We start from the raw sequence: 17,873 nt of genomic DNA, 5'->3' as shown, positions 1-17,873 counted from the left end.
GGAAACCTTAGGGATCTATGGTTTCAACATAGACCAGACTTTTTATTCATTATGGAAACAAAGCAACCTTTTTCTTTTTTGGAACAATTTGTAGGCCATTTTGGCTATAAAAATTTAAAAATTGTGGAACCTGTTGGTTGTAGTGGGGGTTTGGCCTATAATAAAGATGATTTTAATGTTGAGATTTTAATGGCATCTAATAGGATGATTGATGTAGAAGCGGTTTACAAAGGAAAGTCTATTTTTTTTAACATTTGTGTATTGTGATCCGGTTCCTAAGAACCGAGATTTGGTGTGGGAAAGATTGGTACGAATTAGTTCCTCTCGGACAACTCCTTGGTTTATTATTGACGATCTTAATGAAATCACTGGTAACCACGAGAAAAGAGGGGGGCGATTACGTCATGCTTCCTCTTTTCTCTCTTTCAATGGGATGATCCGNTTGAGGGGTCTTTGGCTATGGAAGAGGCGGAAGAGATTGGGGTGGGAGAAGGTCAGACTGTGGAGGTCACTGGTGGGGAGGTGAATACTGACCAAGATATGGGAGAGGTTTCGGAGGAGGAATTGGGTAATGAGGGTGTGGAGGGCGCCCAGACTGCCTCAGTCAAGGTCAATGTGAGTGACAAGGGAAGGAAGGGGAAAGCTGTGGTGCTGCGGGGTGTATGTGCAAAGAAACGTAATGCGGCACTGTTGTTGTCTCCGAGGACTCGTCCTCCGCAGGGTTCTGTAATGGGTACTGGTGAACAAGCCTCTAAGGCCCAGGAAGGTGTCAAGGGAGGCCCAGGTGAGGGAAAGCCACCAAAGCCAAAGCCAGTTAAATGAATGTACTAAGTTGGAATTGTCAAGGTCTAGGGAACAAAGCTACAATAGGAAACCTTAGGGATCTATGGTTTCAACATAGACCAGACTTTTTATTCATTATGGAAACAAAGCAACCTTTTTCTTTTTTGGAACAATTTGTAGGCCATTTTGGCTATAAAAATTTAAAAATTGTGGAACCTGTTGGTTGTAGTGGGGGTTTGGCCTATAATAAAGATGATTTTAATGTTGAGATTTTAATGGCATCTAATAGGATGATTGATGTAGAAGCGGTTTACAAAGGAAAGTCTATTTTTTTTAACATTTGTGTATTGTGATCCGGTTCCTAAGAACCGAGATTTGGTGTGGGAAAGATTGGTACGAATTAGTTCCTCTCGGACAACTCCTTGGTTTATTATTGACGATCTTAATGAAATCACTGGTAACCACGAGAAAAGAGGGGGGCGATTACGTCATGCTTCCTCTTTTCTCTCTTTCAATGGGATGATCCGGGATTGTGGATTTATAGAGTTTCCCTATTTGGGGGATTGTCTCTCCTGGCGTGGGTGGCGGGACAAAAAACCGATAAGATGTCGTTTAGACAGGGCTTTGGGAAATGAGGACTGGCATGATTTATTTCCGGATACAATCACGGAATACTTGCCCAGGGTTGCCTCCGATCATATGCCTCTACTTGGTTGTATTGGGGCCAAACGGCCGAGGGGACGGCGGAACTTTATGTTCGACCGTCGTTGGGTCGGTAAGGAGGGGCTTATGGAGGCAATTTCCTCAGGATGGGGTGCACCACCGGTCCGGGGGTCACCGAGTTTTGTTAACAAGGTGGTTAGTTGTAGGAGAGCGATTTCCTGTTGGCGGAAAGAACAGGCACCATATGGTAGGGTGTTAATCGAGGATATTAAAAAGGAACTGGAGGCGGCCCACGCTGATGATACAACATCCCCTAAGGTAATCGCTGAGTTAACGGGTCGCCTGAGGGAGGCATATAAGGATGAGGAGATGCATTGGTATTTGAAAAGTAGAAACCGGTGGATGCGGGTGGGTGACAAGAATACTAAGTATTTTCACGCCCAAACCAAACAAAGGCGGGCTCGTAATAGGATTGTCGGTCTTTACGACAAGCATGATGTTTGGTCTACGGATGACGTAACGGTTAAAGAAACCGCGGTATCATATTTTGGCGACCTGTTTTCCACTATCAATCCGTCAAGTTTTGACGAAGTTTTGTTGGAGGTCAAATCCGTTATTACGGCAGTGGATAATGAACGATTAACGGCTCCGGCAACGGAGGCGGAAGTCAGAAAGGCGTTATTTATGATGCATCCAGATAAAGCTCCGGGCCCTGATGGAATGACTGCTTTGTTTTTCCAGAAGGCATGGGAAGTGGTCAAGACAGATCTGGTTTCTCTGGTTAATAGTTTCTTTGAGGAAAACGCCTTCGAGTCAGGGTTGAATCAGACACATATATGCCTGATTCCCAAGGTCACAAAACCGACCCGAATGGCGGAGTTACGTCCGATTAGTTTATGCAATGTGGGATACAAGGTTCTATCAAAGGTTTTGTGTAATCGTTTGAAGACGATTTTACCTCGTTTAATCTCAGAAACTCAGTCTGCCTTTGTTCCTGGTCGTTTGATCTCAGATAACATTCTGATTGCTCAAGAGATGTTTCATGGTTTGCGGACTAATAACTCTTGTAAGGGAAAGTTTATGGCAATTAAGACGGATATGAGTAAGGCATATGATAGAGTGGAGTGGGGTTTTCTTGGGGCTTTATTTCGCCGAATGGGTTTTGCGGAAAAATGGATTTCATGGATAATGTTATGTGTCTCCTCGGTTCAGTATCAAGTTTTAGTTAATGGGCAGCCACATGGTCAGATTATACCTGAGAGAGGATTACGGCAGGGGGATCCCCTATCTCCTTACCTGTTTATTCTCTGCACGGAGGTTCTAATAGCGAATATTCGAAAAGCGGAAGTGGATAAGCGGATCACGGGGATTAAGGTGGCCAACAAGTGTCCCCCTATAACGCATTTGTTGTTTGCAGATGATAGTCTCTTCTTCTTCAAGGTATATAAGGATCAGTGTGGAGTTGTTTTGGATATTTTAAAGCAGTATGAGGCTGCTTCTGGACAGCAGATAAATTTTGCAAAGTCTTCACTCCAATTTGGACATACGGTTGATGATCCAGCTAGATTGGAGATGCAGGGGATTCTGGGAATTTCCAATCTGGGTGGGATGGGTTCATATTTAGGTATACCAGAGAGTTTGGGGGGGTCTAAGACGAAGGTCGTCTCTTTTGTTCGGGATAGGTTACAGAGCCGCACAACTGGTTGGACGGCCAGATTGTTATCAAAAGGGGGCAAAGAGGTTATGGTTAAGTCAGTTGCGACTGCTGTCCCGAGTTTTGTGATGTCTTGTTATCGTTTACCGAAAACAATCACGTCCAAATTAACAAGTGCAGTTGCTAATTTTTGGTGGAGTACCTCCGGTCAGAGGGGGGTATGCATTGGTTAGCTTGGGACAAACTCTGCAGTAGCAAACAGTTAGGTGGTTTGGGTTTCAGAAATGTTGATGATTTTAATACGGCATTATTGGCTAAACAGTTATGGCGACTGATTGAGTTCCCGGACTCTCTGTTTGCCAGAGTTTTTAAAAGTAGGTACTACCGGAATTCGAATCCGATGGAACCATTGCGGTTCTACTCCCCTTCCTATGGATGGAGGAGTATTGTCTCTGCTCGCTCTTTGGTGAATATAGGGCTTATTAAACGGGTTGGCTCGGGAGATACCATTGATATATGGTCAGATCCCTGGATTCCAGCCCAATCCCCAAGACCAGCATTACAAAACGGGTCTCCTGTAGATCCTAATCTTTCCTTATCTCATTTTATTGATCCTTCCACGCGCACTTGGCGACGGGATCGCCTTATCGAGCATTTCGATTCTGTCGATGTTCCTTTGATACAGGCAATTCCTCTCAGTAGTTATCCGAAAGGGGATTCCTTGGGGTGGCATTTTACAAAGTCTGGCAGATATTCGGTTAAATCAGGGTATGACACAGTGCGACTGGGTGTTCCCAGCTTTTTCAAAGCATTTGGGTCGGGGCCGGATATTACCACTCTCCTTGCCGGGGTTTGGCAAGTGCGGTGTCCACCAAAATTAAAGCATTTCATGTGGCAAGCTCTTACTGGTTGTATTTCTGTTTCGGCGAATCTGAGACGGCGTGGTGTTGCATGTGATGTTGGTTGTTCGAGGTGCGGGGCGGAGGAAGAAACTGTTAACCATGTTCTTTTTCTTTGTCCTCCTGCACGTCAGGCCTGGGCTCAGGCTCATGTACCGGTGGGTCCGCAGCATTTTCCGACAGAGTCAGTTTATGCTAATGTGGATCACTTTATAGGACGGAACAACCCGGGTTCACAGGTAGATTTTTTCCCTTGGCTTATGTGGTATATTTGGAAAGCACGCAATGCCAAGGTTTTTGAAAACCGTACGGAACACCCTGATGAGGTAGTACGGTTGGCCGAAGGGGAGGCGGCCTCTTGGTTTCTGGCTCAGACAGAGGAGGGGGATTTCGTGGGACCGTCACCTCCTTCCTTTTCTGCTCGGACGCCTCGTGGATGTCCCAATTCCCTTTCTTCGGTGTTTTCTGGATATCGATGTTTTGTTGACGGCTCTTGGAAATAGTCCGATGTTTTTTCAGGTGCAGGATGGTGTTGTACTTCTGTACAACAAGTGTCTCCTCTTCTCGGAGCTACCAATTACAGGCGCAGTCTTTCCCCGCAACACGCTGAAGTTGAAGCTTTTCGGTGGGCCATGTGCTGTATGATTGGACATGATTTTCGGGAGGTGACTTTTCTCACGGACTGTTCCGACTTGGTGAAGATGGTGTCTTCTCCTCAAGAATGGCCGGCCTTTGCACCATATTTAGACGACATAAAGATGGACAGGGAGGAGTTTTCTTCTTTTTCTTTAGTTTATGTCCCGCGTAATGCTAATGTTAGGGCGGACTCTTTGGCACGCCAAGCGTGTATAAGTCCGCACCATATTTTGTTTGTAAACGACTTTCCACCAAATTGGCTCATTTGAACTAATTTTNTTAAAAAAAAAAAAAAAAAAAAAAAAAGAAATAACAAATCATCTTCACCAAAAAAAGGCTAGAGTATACTGCATAATGTATATTTTATGTGGGTTAGGATAGCTAGAAGCAACTATTTATAACAAATAAGATTTCTGTGAGTAATTGCACAATATGTAACTGTCAATTGAAAGTTGTAAGTGGGTGATTAAATTCAAAATGAATTATATGGGCATTTAATAGTATGCAGTAATATTATAATTATGGATTTGTAATTATGATATATATTCATATGTAAATTTATATGTAGTAATTGCACAATATGTAACTGTCAATTGAAAGTTGATACAATCAATTAGAAAAACCATAATTGTGGTAAGTGGGTGATTAACTTCAAAAATATAAAAAATAAAAAATATTAAATGAAAATCAGCCAATAAAGAGAAAGTGAAACCTTACTTTTATATATATGATTTGAATGAGTTATGAAAAAATTATAATAAATATATAGTTGAAAATAAGTTTTCTCACAAATTCATAACTTAATAATAATAATAGAAAATTAAGATGACACCATATTAATTACTAGTGGTCTCCTCTTCCATACGGGTATGTTTTCGGTTCTAATACATTTTTCTAATTTTGTTTTCTGTGATATCTTCTGTTGCTTGCGTATCTTACCAATGAAATGACAGGTAATAAATAGTTTTTAAATTTACATATTTATTGTTATATCAACCATAGATAATTTAGTCTTCGATTAATTTACAAATAATCCTTTGTTTATAGGCTAGACGCTAGGCACAACCTATCTATCCAACGACTAACTCCTAATGACTTTTCCAAACAAGACTGGTATCTATATATACATTTTCAGAAACATTTATAAAATAATTCCTTAAGTTCCAACTTATTTACAATTCTGCCACTATCTTTATTAGTAAAAATGTCAATGTGGGTTCGAAATTATAACCCGAAATTACAAATAGCCCAAGCCTATCCTTAGCCGAAATTATCAAAACCCGGAATTATTTTCCCCTCCAATTGTTTATTACAATTCAAAAATATTGGGCTCCACGTTTACAATTCAAAAATATTTTCATAACAATCCTTTGGACTAGCCCAAGCCCATCCTTTTGATAAAATTACATAACCCGAAAAATAATTTTCATAACAATCGTTTATCTTCAACCATTTAATAGAAAGATATGTCTTCCTTCCACCGTGATCTTCTCCGAGATTTCCGAGATTTCTGTTCAAACTGCTTGATTTCCAAAATTTGTTAACAACAATTACGGATCTCCTAAATCAATCAACCTAAACAAAATTAAATTATCTCCATAATTAGAGAGATCTGATGAAGCGAGTACTGTAATTCGTCATCCCAAAATATTATATTTCCTATGAGAATATAACATATCCCATAAAGATACCATAAAAAAGCAGAACACATAATTATCTCCCTAACTACTCGCTTCATCAGATCTTTTTGATATCTTAACAAATGTGTTATATGACCTAATCGGTTTCCCTATAAATAATACTCACCTAAAACGAAGATTATACACAAGCAAACACAAATATACAATCACTCACATTATGGCTGCTACTTTTGATTTCTTGAAAGATGTTCGTCCCTACAAAACCTCATGGAGGGTTCAAGTGAAGATCATCCATTCATGGCGTCCGCTGGTGAAACACTTGAGTTGGTTTTATCAGATTCGATGGTAAGAATAAATGTTTACGTTTACGAGATACAATTATTTTCTATTACTAATGCATCTTATGTCTTTCATTCTTTCAGAGTAAAAAGATTCATGCATCAGTGAAGAAAGACTTTGGTAAACAAATATGTGAATAGGCTTCCTATTGGTAACTGGGTTTTCATTGTCTAGGGTGACATCCAAAAAAGGTTTGAGAATACTAATACTAAACAAAGAGGGAAAGATTCAGAAGCAGACAACTAATGTTGTTTTCAAGGAGGTTTTCCAAAACATACACTAAGTCATCTACTTCTTCGAGGGTAAACTTTACATATCTTATATTAGTAGCATTCTCAATTCTTTGTTGGATTATGACTCAGAACTATAGTTTTCTTATAATTTAGATGTTTTTTTGAAAATGCAGGTGCCTCATTATCAATATGACCAGTGATTCGAGACCCATGAAGGAAGCATATCAGAACCGATTGTTAGGACTGATATGAATCAATATTTTGCTTATTGTAATTTTTGAATTTAGTTTCTAAACACTGATTCAACCCTTCTTTTACTTCCATTTTCATAACCAATATTCACCCGACAATTTATTTAATTTTTTTTTCAGAGTCAATAGATTTAACCGTTTGCTAATCACTTAAATTTCTAAAACTAAATGCAGTGAATATACAGAAAAATTTAAAAACTAATTGTAGTGAGTACATATATAGATACCAACCTTAATCAAATTACCTTCAAGACGCTTACTGCTGATAGCAGTACTTTTTTACATTTATGCACTTCAACCTGAAGGTAAAAAAACACAATTAGCTATATATATATGACAATATACTTTAAGGTTGGTTATTAGAACTTAAACAAATTCCTATACTACTTACCCTCTTACCTTTTCTAATTGATGAATCTATATATACAGTATCAGACACTTTTCTTAGTCATTGCTTAGAATCTCAACTAACCTGCAAAGTAAACCAACATCAAAGCAATAAAATCTTTTAACAAATTACCAAAGCCTAGATGGAACATAGTACAAGAGATATGTGAATGCTTAACAAAAATTACCTCTGAAAGTAATATACAGAAGGTTGATAAACGGAAGAGAATAGTTTGTTCCTCATCTTGAATCGAATGCCCTTCCACGTTAACCCTACACAAACAAATTTATCAGATCAATTTTAACAACACAAAGACAAGATGAATTTATCACCACAGCCTCGGAAGAAAAAACATAACTTTTATCTGATGCAGAATGGTATCTATTTGGGGACAAAGATAAAGGGGGCACAGGATCCATTAGGATTTAACTTGAAAGACTTTGACCCATTTCCCTCAAGAACCAAGTCAACAGATACAAGAACTATTTGCATGATTGAAATAAAGACTCAGGAATCAAAGAAGTTGAAATTGTATTCCTTTTCGAGATGAAGATTAGATATGAGTTATTGCAGGTTCTAATAAACCAACCTGAGAGGAAGATATTGGGGAAAGAGAAACCGAATTGTGAGCACGTGACACAGAAAATATTCTGTTGGAGTTACGTTCTTCATGATCCTCTGTTGCAAACTCCCGTAGTTTGCTCAGTGCAGGCAGCAAAACAGAAGCAAGATCAGGTCTATCCTTTTTCCACAGCTCGCAGCACTGAAGAGCCAACTGAGCTAGAACCAGAGTCTCTTCTTCAGGCCAGTCTGATATTTTTGGATCCAAAACTTCTCTGAGTCTCTTCTTCTCAATTGCTTTCTCTACTCTATGGCTTTGACCCATTTCCCTCAAGAACCAAGTCAACAGATACAAGAACTAAATTCTCTTGGATAATCTCTCTGACCATCACGCGATTGGTGTAGAAAATCCACCCACCTCCTTTTGAGTGAGGCTAAGTGAAGGAAAACTCCCATTGTTTAGTTTCTGATGCCTGAAAACAAAACCCCAATTACAAAAGCTACAATTGAAAAAGCAAGAAATTCAAAATTTTAGCTAGAGGAAGAGAGTTAGGTTCATACTTCTTAATACATCATACCTATCTCTAATCATATATGGCTGTCCAGAACTGATAAGATTGCATCACCTGCTGACTTGATTGTAATAAACGAATCTCCCCCAATATGTTTCCTATTTCGATTATCTACAAGTGATAAGAAATCGGCGTATTACCATATGTGAGTTCAAACAATTTTAAAAAATCAACAACAGAAAGAGCAGATTTATTTACCTGGAACCATTCCAATCTTGCATCGTGGAGATGAAAACGATATGGACAGGCAATGATCGATACTTCTCTCTACATGATTACCTTCTAAATTAATCTATTATTTCTGTTGTTGACATGGAAGAATCAGATAAAGAACTTCAAATATCTCAGATTCACCCAGACCAGAATGTCGAAGATGATAAGAGAAAATAAAAATTGACGTTTCTTTTTCTCTATAGACTATCAGATTTAGTCGGTGGAGACAAAAAAAAATATTAATATTTAACTAATATTAATTAATAAGACAACAAGTACAAGAATTGCCAAAAGGCCCCCAACTATAACAAATATTTTATCTCTATACCTAATAGATTAAAATTAATCAAATATCCAATTATCAAACACTCCACAATTTTAATAGCAGTAAATATCTATAAATACAAAAGTATTACAATATAAAAAGAAAAACCACTTAAATTATGGTATACTCATCTAATTATTAAAAATAATAATATTAAAAATATATTTCAACTACGTTGTAAATACAAATACAATAAAAAAGCAAAAATAGACTAATAGTTTACTAAAGTAATTATTATGAACAATAATGCTATTTTAAATTATTAAACTGCGGTCAAACAATAAATATACACAATAAGAATTATACAATATATTAGAGATTTAAAATTATAAAATTTACAAAATATAAAACTAATTAGTTACATATATAGAAAATTAAATAATTAAATTAATTTATGTAACCCTTAATAAAACTAATTAGTTCTAGTGTTGTAGAAGTTGTCACGTTTACTATGTTGTCATTCTTTTTTAAGAATTTTACAAAACTCCCCGATACATACAGAGGACACCAGATTCGTTTTACTCGATCACCTCCTTTTGTTTCTTTTTCTGTCTTTTTTTCTTTTTTTTTTCTTTCCGGTTTTGGGGTTATTATATACTCGCTCAAATCATTTCCTTGGGTAGCACACAATGGATTTGGAGTCGGAGCTAGGGATAGTCATTTCTCAAGTGATATCTTTCTTTATCGATGAGGATTCGGTTTCGGAGTGGGCTTTGTTTTTTAATTTACGGCCATCAAAGTTCGTAGCACTTTTTCCGTCAACTAATCTCTCTCATCAAATCTATGGATTTGGATTCGCAACCTAAACCGGAGTCGGAACTCATTTCACTCATCAAGCAAATAATACATTTCGGCAACTCTATACCGGATGATGATTCGGGACCGGAGTCTCGGTTCGTGTCACTCATTACTCGAATGATCTCTCTCATCAGCTCTACTGAATCGGATCAAGAACAGCCGGAGCTCATGTCACTCACCACTCAAATATTATCTTCCGTCAACTCATTGGATTCAGATTCAGAGCTCGTATCACTTATTACTCAATTAGCCAACGTCGTCAATGTCACGTACTCGAAGTCAAAACCAGAACAAGATCCCGAGTCAAAGCTCATATCACTCATTACTCATCAGTTACTACCTCTCATCGACACTAGGTATTGGATGATTGATCAGATTTTGAAGATCGTATCACACATCGCTCTAGTCATTTCTCTAGTGAGATCAATGGATCTCAACTCGCAAGCAAAGCCGGAGGCAGAGCTCATGTCACTCGTTACTCAAACAGTCTCTCTATTCAACTCTATGGATTTGGATTCACAGCCGATGCCTTTAAGAGATGTCATAACAATCATTTCTCAAAAACTCGACCCTCGGATTATCTCTACAAATTCGTATCCGGAGTACAGTTCACTCTTTCGTCAAGTACTCACACTAGAGCCGATTCCAGAGCTTTTATTACTAATTCATCAGATATTGTCCCTCGTCGCCTCTATGATTTTGAAGGGGAAGAAGCTATCTACTTTGTGCCCTCAAGTAGGAGTACGTTTGAGAGAAGGAAGATTTCATGTAGATGAAGAAGTCTCGTTGAGGAGCAATAACATGTGGGACTGTCTCCCTTGAAACTGGGAGAAACTGAGGTTACCAGGAGAAGTAGAAGCTGCACTCCATTTCCGTTGCCGAAACTGCAACGGCGGGAATCATAAAGAATATAACAAGGCTGCAGTTGAGATCAAACACCCTCTTCATCCAAAACATTCTCTTCAGCTTGTCTTGTTGAAAGGGAAAGGAACGAGGGAATGTTATTGCTGTGATGAAGATCTCTTGAGGATGTTTTACTATTGCTCTTCTTGCGATTACGCTATGAATATAGCTTGTGTGGAGAAGCCACGAGTCTTGTCTATAGACCATCCGAAATGGCATGAGCATACACTTGCTCTGTTTCCAAGAAACACTTCTTTAACTTGCAGCGTTTGTGCCTTGTCACATACAAACTGTCCTTTTTATATGTGTCCTCCTTGTGACTTTGTGGTTCATCAACGTTGTACCAGCTTACCACGTCTCATAAGGATATCTCGCCATCCTCATCGTATCGCTTTTTACACTTTGTTTTGGCCAAGGAGATTGGTCTTGTGGTGTTTGTCGTAGAAAGATCGATAATGATTACGGGGGCTATTCTTGCATCAAGGACGGTTGTTCATATGGGGTTCATTCAAGATGTGCTACACAAAGAAACGTGTGGGATGGTAAAGAACTTGAAGGAGAGCCAGAAGAAGACATTGAAGAAGTTGAGCCGTTTGTGAGGATAAGCGATGGAATCATACAACATTTTAGCCATCAGCATCATCATTTGAGACTTGATGAGAACACATGCAGAGATTACGACGAGAATAAACAGTGTCAAGCATGCATCACACCAATCTATTACGGTAATATCTACTCATGTATGCAATGCGATTTCGTTCTCCACGAAGCATGTGCGAGTTTTTTCCGCAAAATATATCACCCGATACACCCTCACATGCTCACACTAGTGGGAGGAAACAACGGTGTTATGAACCTAACGAAATCATGTTCAGCTTGTCCTTGGTTGTGCACAGCTGGTTTCTTCTATAGATGTGATGAAGAAGAGTCTTTATATTTTAAGCTACACGTGCAGTGCGCCGCGATTTCTGAGCCATTAATCAATAAAAGTCATAAGCATCCCTTATACCTTACATCCAAACCAGGGGAGTGGAGAACATGTTCAGTTTGCAAAGAGTTATCAGAACCTCATATTACAAATGAAACATTCAACTGTATTGAGTGTGACTTTGCTTTGTGTTTCAAATGTGCTACTTTACCTCAATACGTGAGGTATAAGCACGATGAGCATATACTCGCTCTTTCAGATGGGAAGGAGACAAGTATCGTCCCGACGTATTGGTGTGGAGTTTGCGAGAAACAAATACTTCCAAGACAACGATTTTATATGTGTGATGAGTCCTGTTGTATCACCCTACACATTCATTGCTTAATCGGAGAGGACTTATACATGAAGCCCGGTTCATCGTGGTTCTTCTTCAGCAAAGAGCTACGTGTTCTGCCCAACAATCACCATTATGGCTTAGAGTTTTGTTCCACATTCTGCATTCGTGATTTGCTGGCTTAATTAATGGTTAAGTATCTTGATGGTCATTGCTCTTGTCGTAAAAAAATCATATATATAAATATAATAAATGTAGGGGATTATTTTGTTACCCTATTGATCTATCTATACACATATTTATTTGAAGAACTTGATGATCTGATGTCCAGTATAACCTCTATAAATTAATATTCAATAAATTAATAATCTTTATAAATTAATAAATTTTCCCAATACCAAGTTGGGACTAGTGTAATTTTGGAAACTATTCGATAATATTATAAAATAATAACTTTTTTGAAAATCATTTGTAAATATATGGTCTTATAAATAATATAAATTAATAAATATTATCTAAATATATGTATATATCTATACATTAATTTTTATTAGAGTTCATTTTTAATATTTTTACTATATAAAAATCTTTGAGTGCTATCGTCAAAACATGATAATTGTTATTTTCGTTGTAATTGATTTTATAAAAATATTAGTTATAACCACTAAATCTTATTATTTTTATTTTTTTACCAAATTAGAAAAATCTCTCTATAAATTAATAATTATTAATTTATCGAAAAATTAAAACCTCTATAAATTAATAGATTTTTCTGGTCCTAACATTATTAATTTAATTTTACTGTATATGGGTATAATATAAAAATAAAGCTTTTTGTTAACTTTTTTGGGGATACATATATAGAAAAACATATCAATAATAATAAAGCTTATTGTTAACTTTTTTGGGGATACATAGAAAAAAGTATGTTAAAAAATTAGATATCTTTCCATAATGTTATTGAAATATTTAATTTATATTACAATTTAAAAAAATAAAAATTTGTTTAGATAATAAAAAGAGAAAATTTTAGATATTTTATGTTAAAAAGGGGAAATTTTAACCGACTTTTAATGGAAAACTACGGGAAATAATAAATTTCTCACGAAGGCCCACTAATATATATAGGCAAAGCCCATACCAGCTTTATATTATATCTCTTTCTCTTGTTTTCTTCTTCTATCGTCCTCTCTCTACAAGAAAGAACCCAGCGAGCTCTCTGTCTCTCTCTCTCTCTCTCAATCGTTGAGTTTGTTCTTCGGCTTTTTCTAGGGTTTCAAATTTTTTCTTTCCGATCGGGTTTAATGGCGACTCTTGACTCCGACGTTCCTATGATTCCTGCCGGAGGAGCCTCTGGTAGCGGTGCTTCGTCTTCCACAAAGAAACCTAAGCGATTCGAAATCAAAAAGTGGAGCGCCGTTTCTCTCTGGGCTTGGGGTAACCGCACAAATCCTTTATAGTATCCTTCGATGTTTGTTTATACGATGTGAATTTTGGTTAGGTCGAGTTTTTGATTGATCTTTTTGTTTTTGGTTTTCAGATATTGTTGTTGACAACTGTGCGATCTGCAGAAACCACATCATGGATCTCTGTAAGTAATAGAATAATCGATTGATTTTGAGGAATTTGTGACGATGATCTTTTGATGATTCGTAGATTTGCTGAATTTGTTAATGTTTTGGTTGTTGTTAGGCATCGAGTGTCAAGCTAATCAGGCCAGCGCTACTAGTGAGGAGTGCACCGTTGCTTGGGGTAAGTCTTGTTTCTTCTATGATCTTTGATTGTAATCTTTGCGTTCTGTTTCGAGACTTGATTGGGTTTACAGTTGTAGATATTGGGTAATTGTGTTATCTAGAACACACTGAGAATTGGTATTATGTGAAACCATCCTCGAATCTCAGAGTTTGTATGTTAGATCTTGCCATTGAGTTTTTGCTTATTTGGTAGCATGTCTTTGCTTTATTTGAAAGGAGAACCCTATTCTTGTTGTGCAGCAATCTAAATTGTTCAATGATTTGTACGGTTTATTAAATTTATGGTGTTTTAAAGATTTTGTGGAGAGAGATCAGATACTATTTACTGTGTTCGCATGCTTTTAATGTCTTGCGTTGTGTTGTATTATTGAGGATGACTTTAAAACTTATAGAATGACCATAATCACTGCATTATCAATGCTCTGGAAGTGTTTGAGAAAGTAGGAAGTTTTCATTTAAGATATGTGATTCTATAATGTGTATTTTGGATAACCAAGTCGAACTACATAAGATGGTTAGTGCCTTTACTAACTAAAGCCGCCTGATTTGGGTACTTTTCAGGGGTTTGCAATCATGCCTTCCACTTTCACTGCATCAGCAGATGGCTAAAGACTCGTCAAGTTTGTCCATTAGGTAAGTGTTTCTCTGTTTAAAGCTTCTTTGACTAGCATTGCAGTTTTGGTTTCTTTGTTAATTTTGCCGAGTTTTTAACAGATAACAGTGAGTGGGAGTTCCAGAAATATGGTCACTAAACCAACGACTCTTACCGGCAAACATGTGTCTAATCGAGAAGATATCAGGTTCACCTGGTTACCGCATATGATAACAAAGGATTTGATCAGGGTTTTTCTTTTCTTTTTTCTTTTTGTAATGTAATTCGCACAGTTGTGGAAACTGAGATTCATTGTTCACTGAACCTATCATCGTTGTGCTTTGGGTCACATGGTTGATTTTCAAAATTTTAAAAAGGTCTTCAAAAAAATCATGCAAAAGAAAGTTATTTAGTAGTGAAAACAATCAAAAGCCTATGTTTCCTGCAATTTAGCAGATCCGAATACTTAAAGTGAAATTCATTATAGGGCCAATCGAATTCCACTTCAATCGAAAAACCAAAAATTTATTGAGTCTTGAAATCCCTAAACAACCCAAACCCTTGAAGAGAAACTGTACACATTTGAGTCCTAATTTATTTTATGATTTCTCTATTGTATTGGTATATTGCTAGCTTCACTTTTCATACACCACAGACAAAATATGAATTGAATACACCGGATGGTTAATAGTTGAATACTACCTGTACGAGAAGACACTTCGCTAATGAAACTCTGTTGCTAATTTGCCTGATTATTCACTTTAGTGAAAACAAATTCAATCCATTGCTAATTGTATTACTTTAAACTAAATTGATGTGTATTCTTGTCAATTATTTTAAACGTTTAACAACAGATTATATAGCTGATCACCAAATTTACTTGTCCGTAGCTAATAGCATGTTTTGTTATAACATACAACATAGGCATTTTTTAGACCGTTAATAAAAAAGGGCCCTTTAAACAAAACTAAAGAAACACTGTTAGAGCTAATAATAACTAAACAAGAAGAATCTAAAAAATCAAAACATCTTGTAGATAGGCGTCATATCAGTGGGATTGTACAATCCAAAATTCTGTTCAGTTCCAGCTGGTTTCTGATTCTCGTTAAACGTCGCGAATAAAAACCCTTCGATGCTACAGTTTGGCCTCTTTGGTGTCCCTTTACCGCTTTGAACATGTTTGATAAAATTTCCGTTGTACATAGCAGCGATGTCCGGTGTTGTCAAGTATCCATTACCAGCAGAAGGCCATCCTGTCTCTGACACAACCATGGATAAATTTTTCACCCCTTCTTTCTCCGTTGCCCACACGAAAGCGTCAAAAATGGCATCAAATAGGTTTGAATACTGCATTGGCCCGTCCTTGACCACAACATCATTGGTGTTGAAGGTGGCATAATCGAGGCTGATGTTAACAGGATTTGACGCGTAGGCGAAGTAAGGGTAGATGTTGACGAGTATTGGTGTATTCGTTAGAGACAAGAACTTCAGAACGGGGACAAGTTGTTCACACGCTTGGGGAGTGAACTTTCCTACGGAAGGTGGGTATGACTTTCCCAGGTTCGACATAGCCACCACGGTGCTTATCAAGATTTGAAGATTCCTCGACTTGACTAGGTTTGTGAGAGACCGCATGACGGGAAGCACTTGAGGACCGATCTCTCCGGGGATGACTTCGTTGCCAACGGTTATGAACGTGATGTTGACGTCTGCTAAGTAAGGCTCGATGTTGGTTGCAAACCAGTGCTTAACAGCATCTTCGCTGGCAGCAAGAGCAGCCAAGTCTTGGTCCTTGATGCCTACGGTGACTCCAATATCTTGGTGGCTGCGTAAGGCGTTAAGAACCTCAGTGTTTGGGTCGAAGATTCTGATTTTAGTGATGCCTATGGACTTGTAAAGGCTGACTACATTGGCTGGAGACGGGAGGTTGTCTCCAAGGAGACCATAGTTTAAGCCGATGTTTGTTGCTGATACATTATTGGAACCGTCCTTGTTGTGTTTGAGCAGAACTGCTGTGCAAGAGAGCAGAACGGCCGTGCACGAGAGCAGTAAAAAGACAAATAATATAACACACCTCATAACGCAACTAGCTCTCGTATCTGCAAAATCAGTAGAGAGCTAAAGATCACCAATTTTGCTTAACCAAAATAACATAATTTTTTTGTATGTATCCATGCACAAATATAAAGCTATCAGATGATCTTACTTGTAATATATGAACGAACGGAAACAGGACCAAGGAGCCAAACTTGTATATCTTCTCTGTTTTGTTGCAAAACGTAGGTTGTAGCCTTACAGGTTGTAGGTTTATTATATATACACAAACACACATATTCCATTTATTTAAACTGTACAGTTGCTTCTTTAATTTTGTTTATTATGGGTGATATTCCATTTTATTTGATATCACTTTACTTGATTCTTTTTTTCCTGACGTTATTTAGTTACCATATCTAATTACAAATTTGGTATTTTCCCTTTTTACCAATTAGAACTGCCTTTTTTTTGTGTGTCTAGATGCAATGCCTTTTTATAATTAAACTGAAAAATATCTAGAATTGACTAAAACTTAATGAAAAATTCTATCTATGAAATTGTCCAAGCATTCATAATTTTAAAAAATTGTGTAAAAATTAACTTTAGGAGCTCCGCACTTAATAGCATCTGAGGACTGAGATGCTGCATCTCCAATTTAATTGATGTTTAAATATATATATATATATATATATATATATATAATCTAATAACCCCTCCGTTTCATAATATATGATGTTTAGAGGATTATTTTTGTTTCATAATATAGGATGTTTCCAATTTTCTATGCAACTTTTAGATTAATTTTATATTTTATATTATACAGTCTTAAGTATGATTGGTTAAATTTTTAAAAGTAACTTTTTCTTAATATGTGTGTTTCTACTAAAACATCCTATATTTTGAAACGGAGGGAGTATATTATTTTCAAAAATAATTATATAGAACTATATAATTGATGTTTACAACTTCATATGAACTAAATTTGAAATTTTCACAGAACTTAGCATTATCCAAAAAACCGAAAAAAAAACAAACACATTTTATTAGTTTAATAATCATTAATCGATCCATAACACTTGTATATATATTGTTTCAAACTAAGGGGCGGGTGAACAAAAAAAAAAAGACAACACATCTTTGATTAGGGTGTCCTGTTCCTGTATCAATATCCAGAAAATAAAAATATCAACAGTTATTTTGATATGGAATAAAGAAATGTTTGAGGCAAGACCAAATTGTATAAACCAGTTAAAACAATGTGGAGCTATCTTCAGGGTCAAAGACCAATTGCAGCTTCATTGATATGATCATACTTTCCAGTTCTCCTTTTCGATGGGTTTCACAAATGAAGTTGTTTCTTTCTATTACTT

General features: G+C 37.0%; 3 protein-coding genes, 1 long non-coding RNA gene and 1 pseudogene across 4 annotated transcripts; 3 read left to right on the top strand and 2 right to left on the bottom strand.

Moving 5' to 3' along the window:
• Positions 460–4,502, top strand: LOC104772406. Its single transcript, XM_010497027.1, has 3 exons — positions 460–784; positions 1,328–3,318; positions 3,423–4,502. Exons 1-3 carry the CDS (start codon positions 460–462, stop codon positions 4,500–4,502), a joined length of 3,396 nt encoding a protein of 1,131 aa, XP_010495329.1.
• Positions 5,906–8,996, bottom strand: LOC104770433. The gene is made up of 7 exons (XR_764538.2): positions 8,818–8,996; positions 8,626–8,730; positions 8,076–8,520; positions 7,674–7,758; positions 7,498–7,570; positions 6,490–7,397; positions 5,906–6,154 (listed from the first exon to the last, which is right to left on the bottom strand). It is a non-coding gene; the product is annotated as an uncharacterized LOC104770433 (long non-coding RNA).
• LOC104772405 lies at positions 9,787–12,305 on the top strand (annotated as a pseudogene).
• LOC104770432 (RING-box protein 1a-like) lies at positions 13,295–14,859 on the top strand. Its single transcript, XM_010494857.1, has 5 exons — positions 13,295–13,557; positions 13,661–13,711; positions 13,813–13,872; positions 14,436–14,507; positions 14,589–14,859. The coding sequence occupies exons 1-5, from the start codon at positions 13,425–13,427 to the stop codon at positions 14,624–14,626; spliced, it is 354 nt and encodes a 117-aa protein (XP_010493159.1). The 5' UTR covers positions 13,295–13,424; the 3' UTR covers positions 14,627–14,859.
• LOC104772404 (probable glucan endo-1,3-beta-glucosidase BG4) lies at positions 15,487–16,545 on the bottom strand. Its single transcript, XM_010497025.1, has one exon. The coding sequence runs from the start codon at positions 16,543–16,545 to the stop codon at positions 15,487–15,489; it is 1,059 nt and encodes a 352-aa protein (XP_010495327.1).

The sequence above is a fragment of the Camelina sativa genome, chromosome 20, assembly GCF_000633955.1.
Source record: "Camelina sativa cultivar DH55 chromosome 20, Cs, whole genome shotgun sequence".
Classification (NCBI taxonomy): domain Eukaryota; kingdom Viridiplantae; phylum Streptophyta; class Magnoliopsida; order Brassicales; family Brassicaceae; genus Camelina; species Camelina sativa.
Note: the sequence above shows the minus strand (reverse complement) of the source record. Positions and strands in the feature narration are given on the sequence as shown.

Coding starts and splice junctions, on each gene's coding strand:
- LOC104772406 (XM_010497027.1), top strand. CDS start 460: ATGGAAGAGGCGGAAGAGATTGGGGTGGGAGAAGGTCAGACTGTGGAG. Junction 785..1,327: donor AGGTGTCAAGGGAGGCCCAG/GTGAGGGAAAGC, acceptor GTGGATTTATAG/AGTTTCCCTATTTGGGGGAT. Junction 3,319..3,422: donor GTACCTCCGGTCAGAGGGGG/GTATGCATTGGT, acceptor TTGGCTAAACAG/TTATGGCGACTGATTGAGTT.
- LOC104770432 (XM_010494857.1), top strand. CDS start 13,425: ATGGCGACTCTTGACTCCGACGTTCCTATGATTCCTGCCGGAGGAGCC. Junction 13,873..14,435: donor GGAGTGCACCGTTGCTTGGG/GTAAGTCTTGTT, acceptor GGTACTTTTCAG/GGGTTTGCAATCATGCCTTC. Junction 14,508..14,588: donor TCGTCAAGTTTGTCCATTAG/GTAAGTGTTTCT, acceptor AGTTTTTAACAG/ATAACAGTGAGTGGGAGTTC.
- LOC104772404 (XM_010497025.1), bottom strand. CDS start 16,545: ATGAGGTGTGTTATATTATTTGTCTTTTTACTGCTCTCGTGCACGGCC.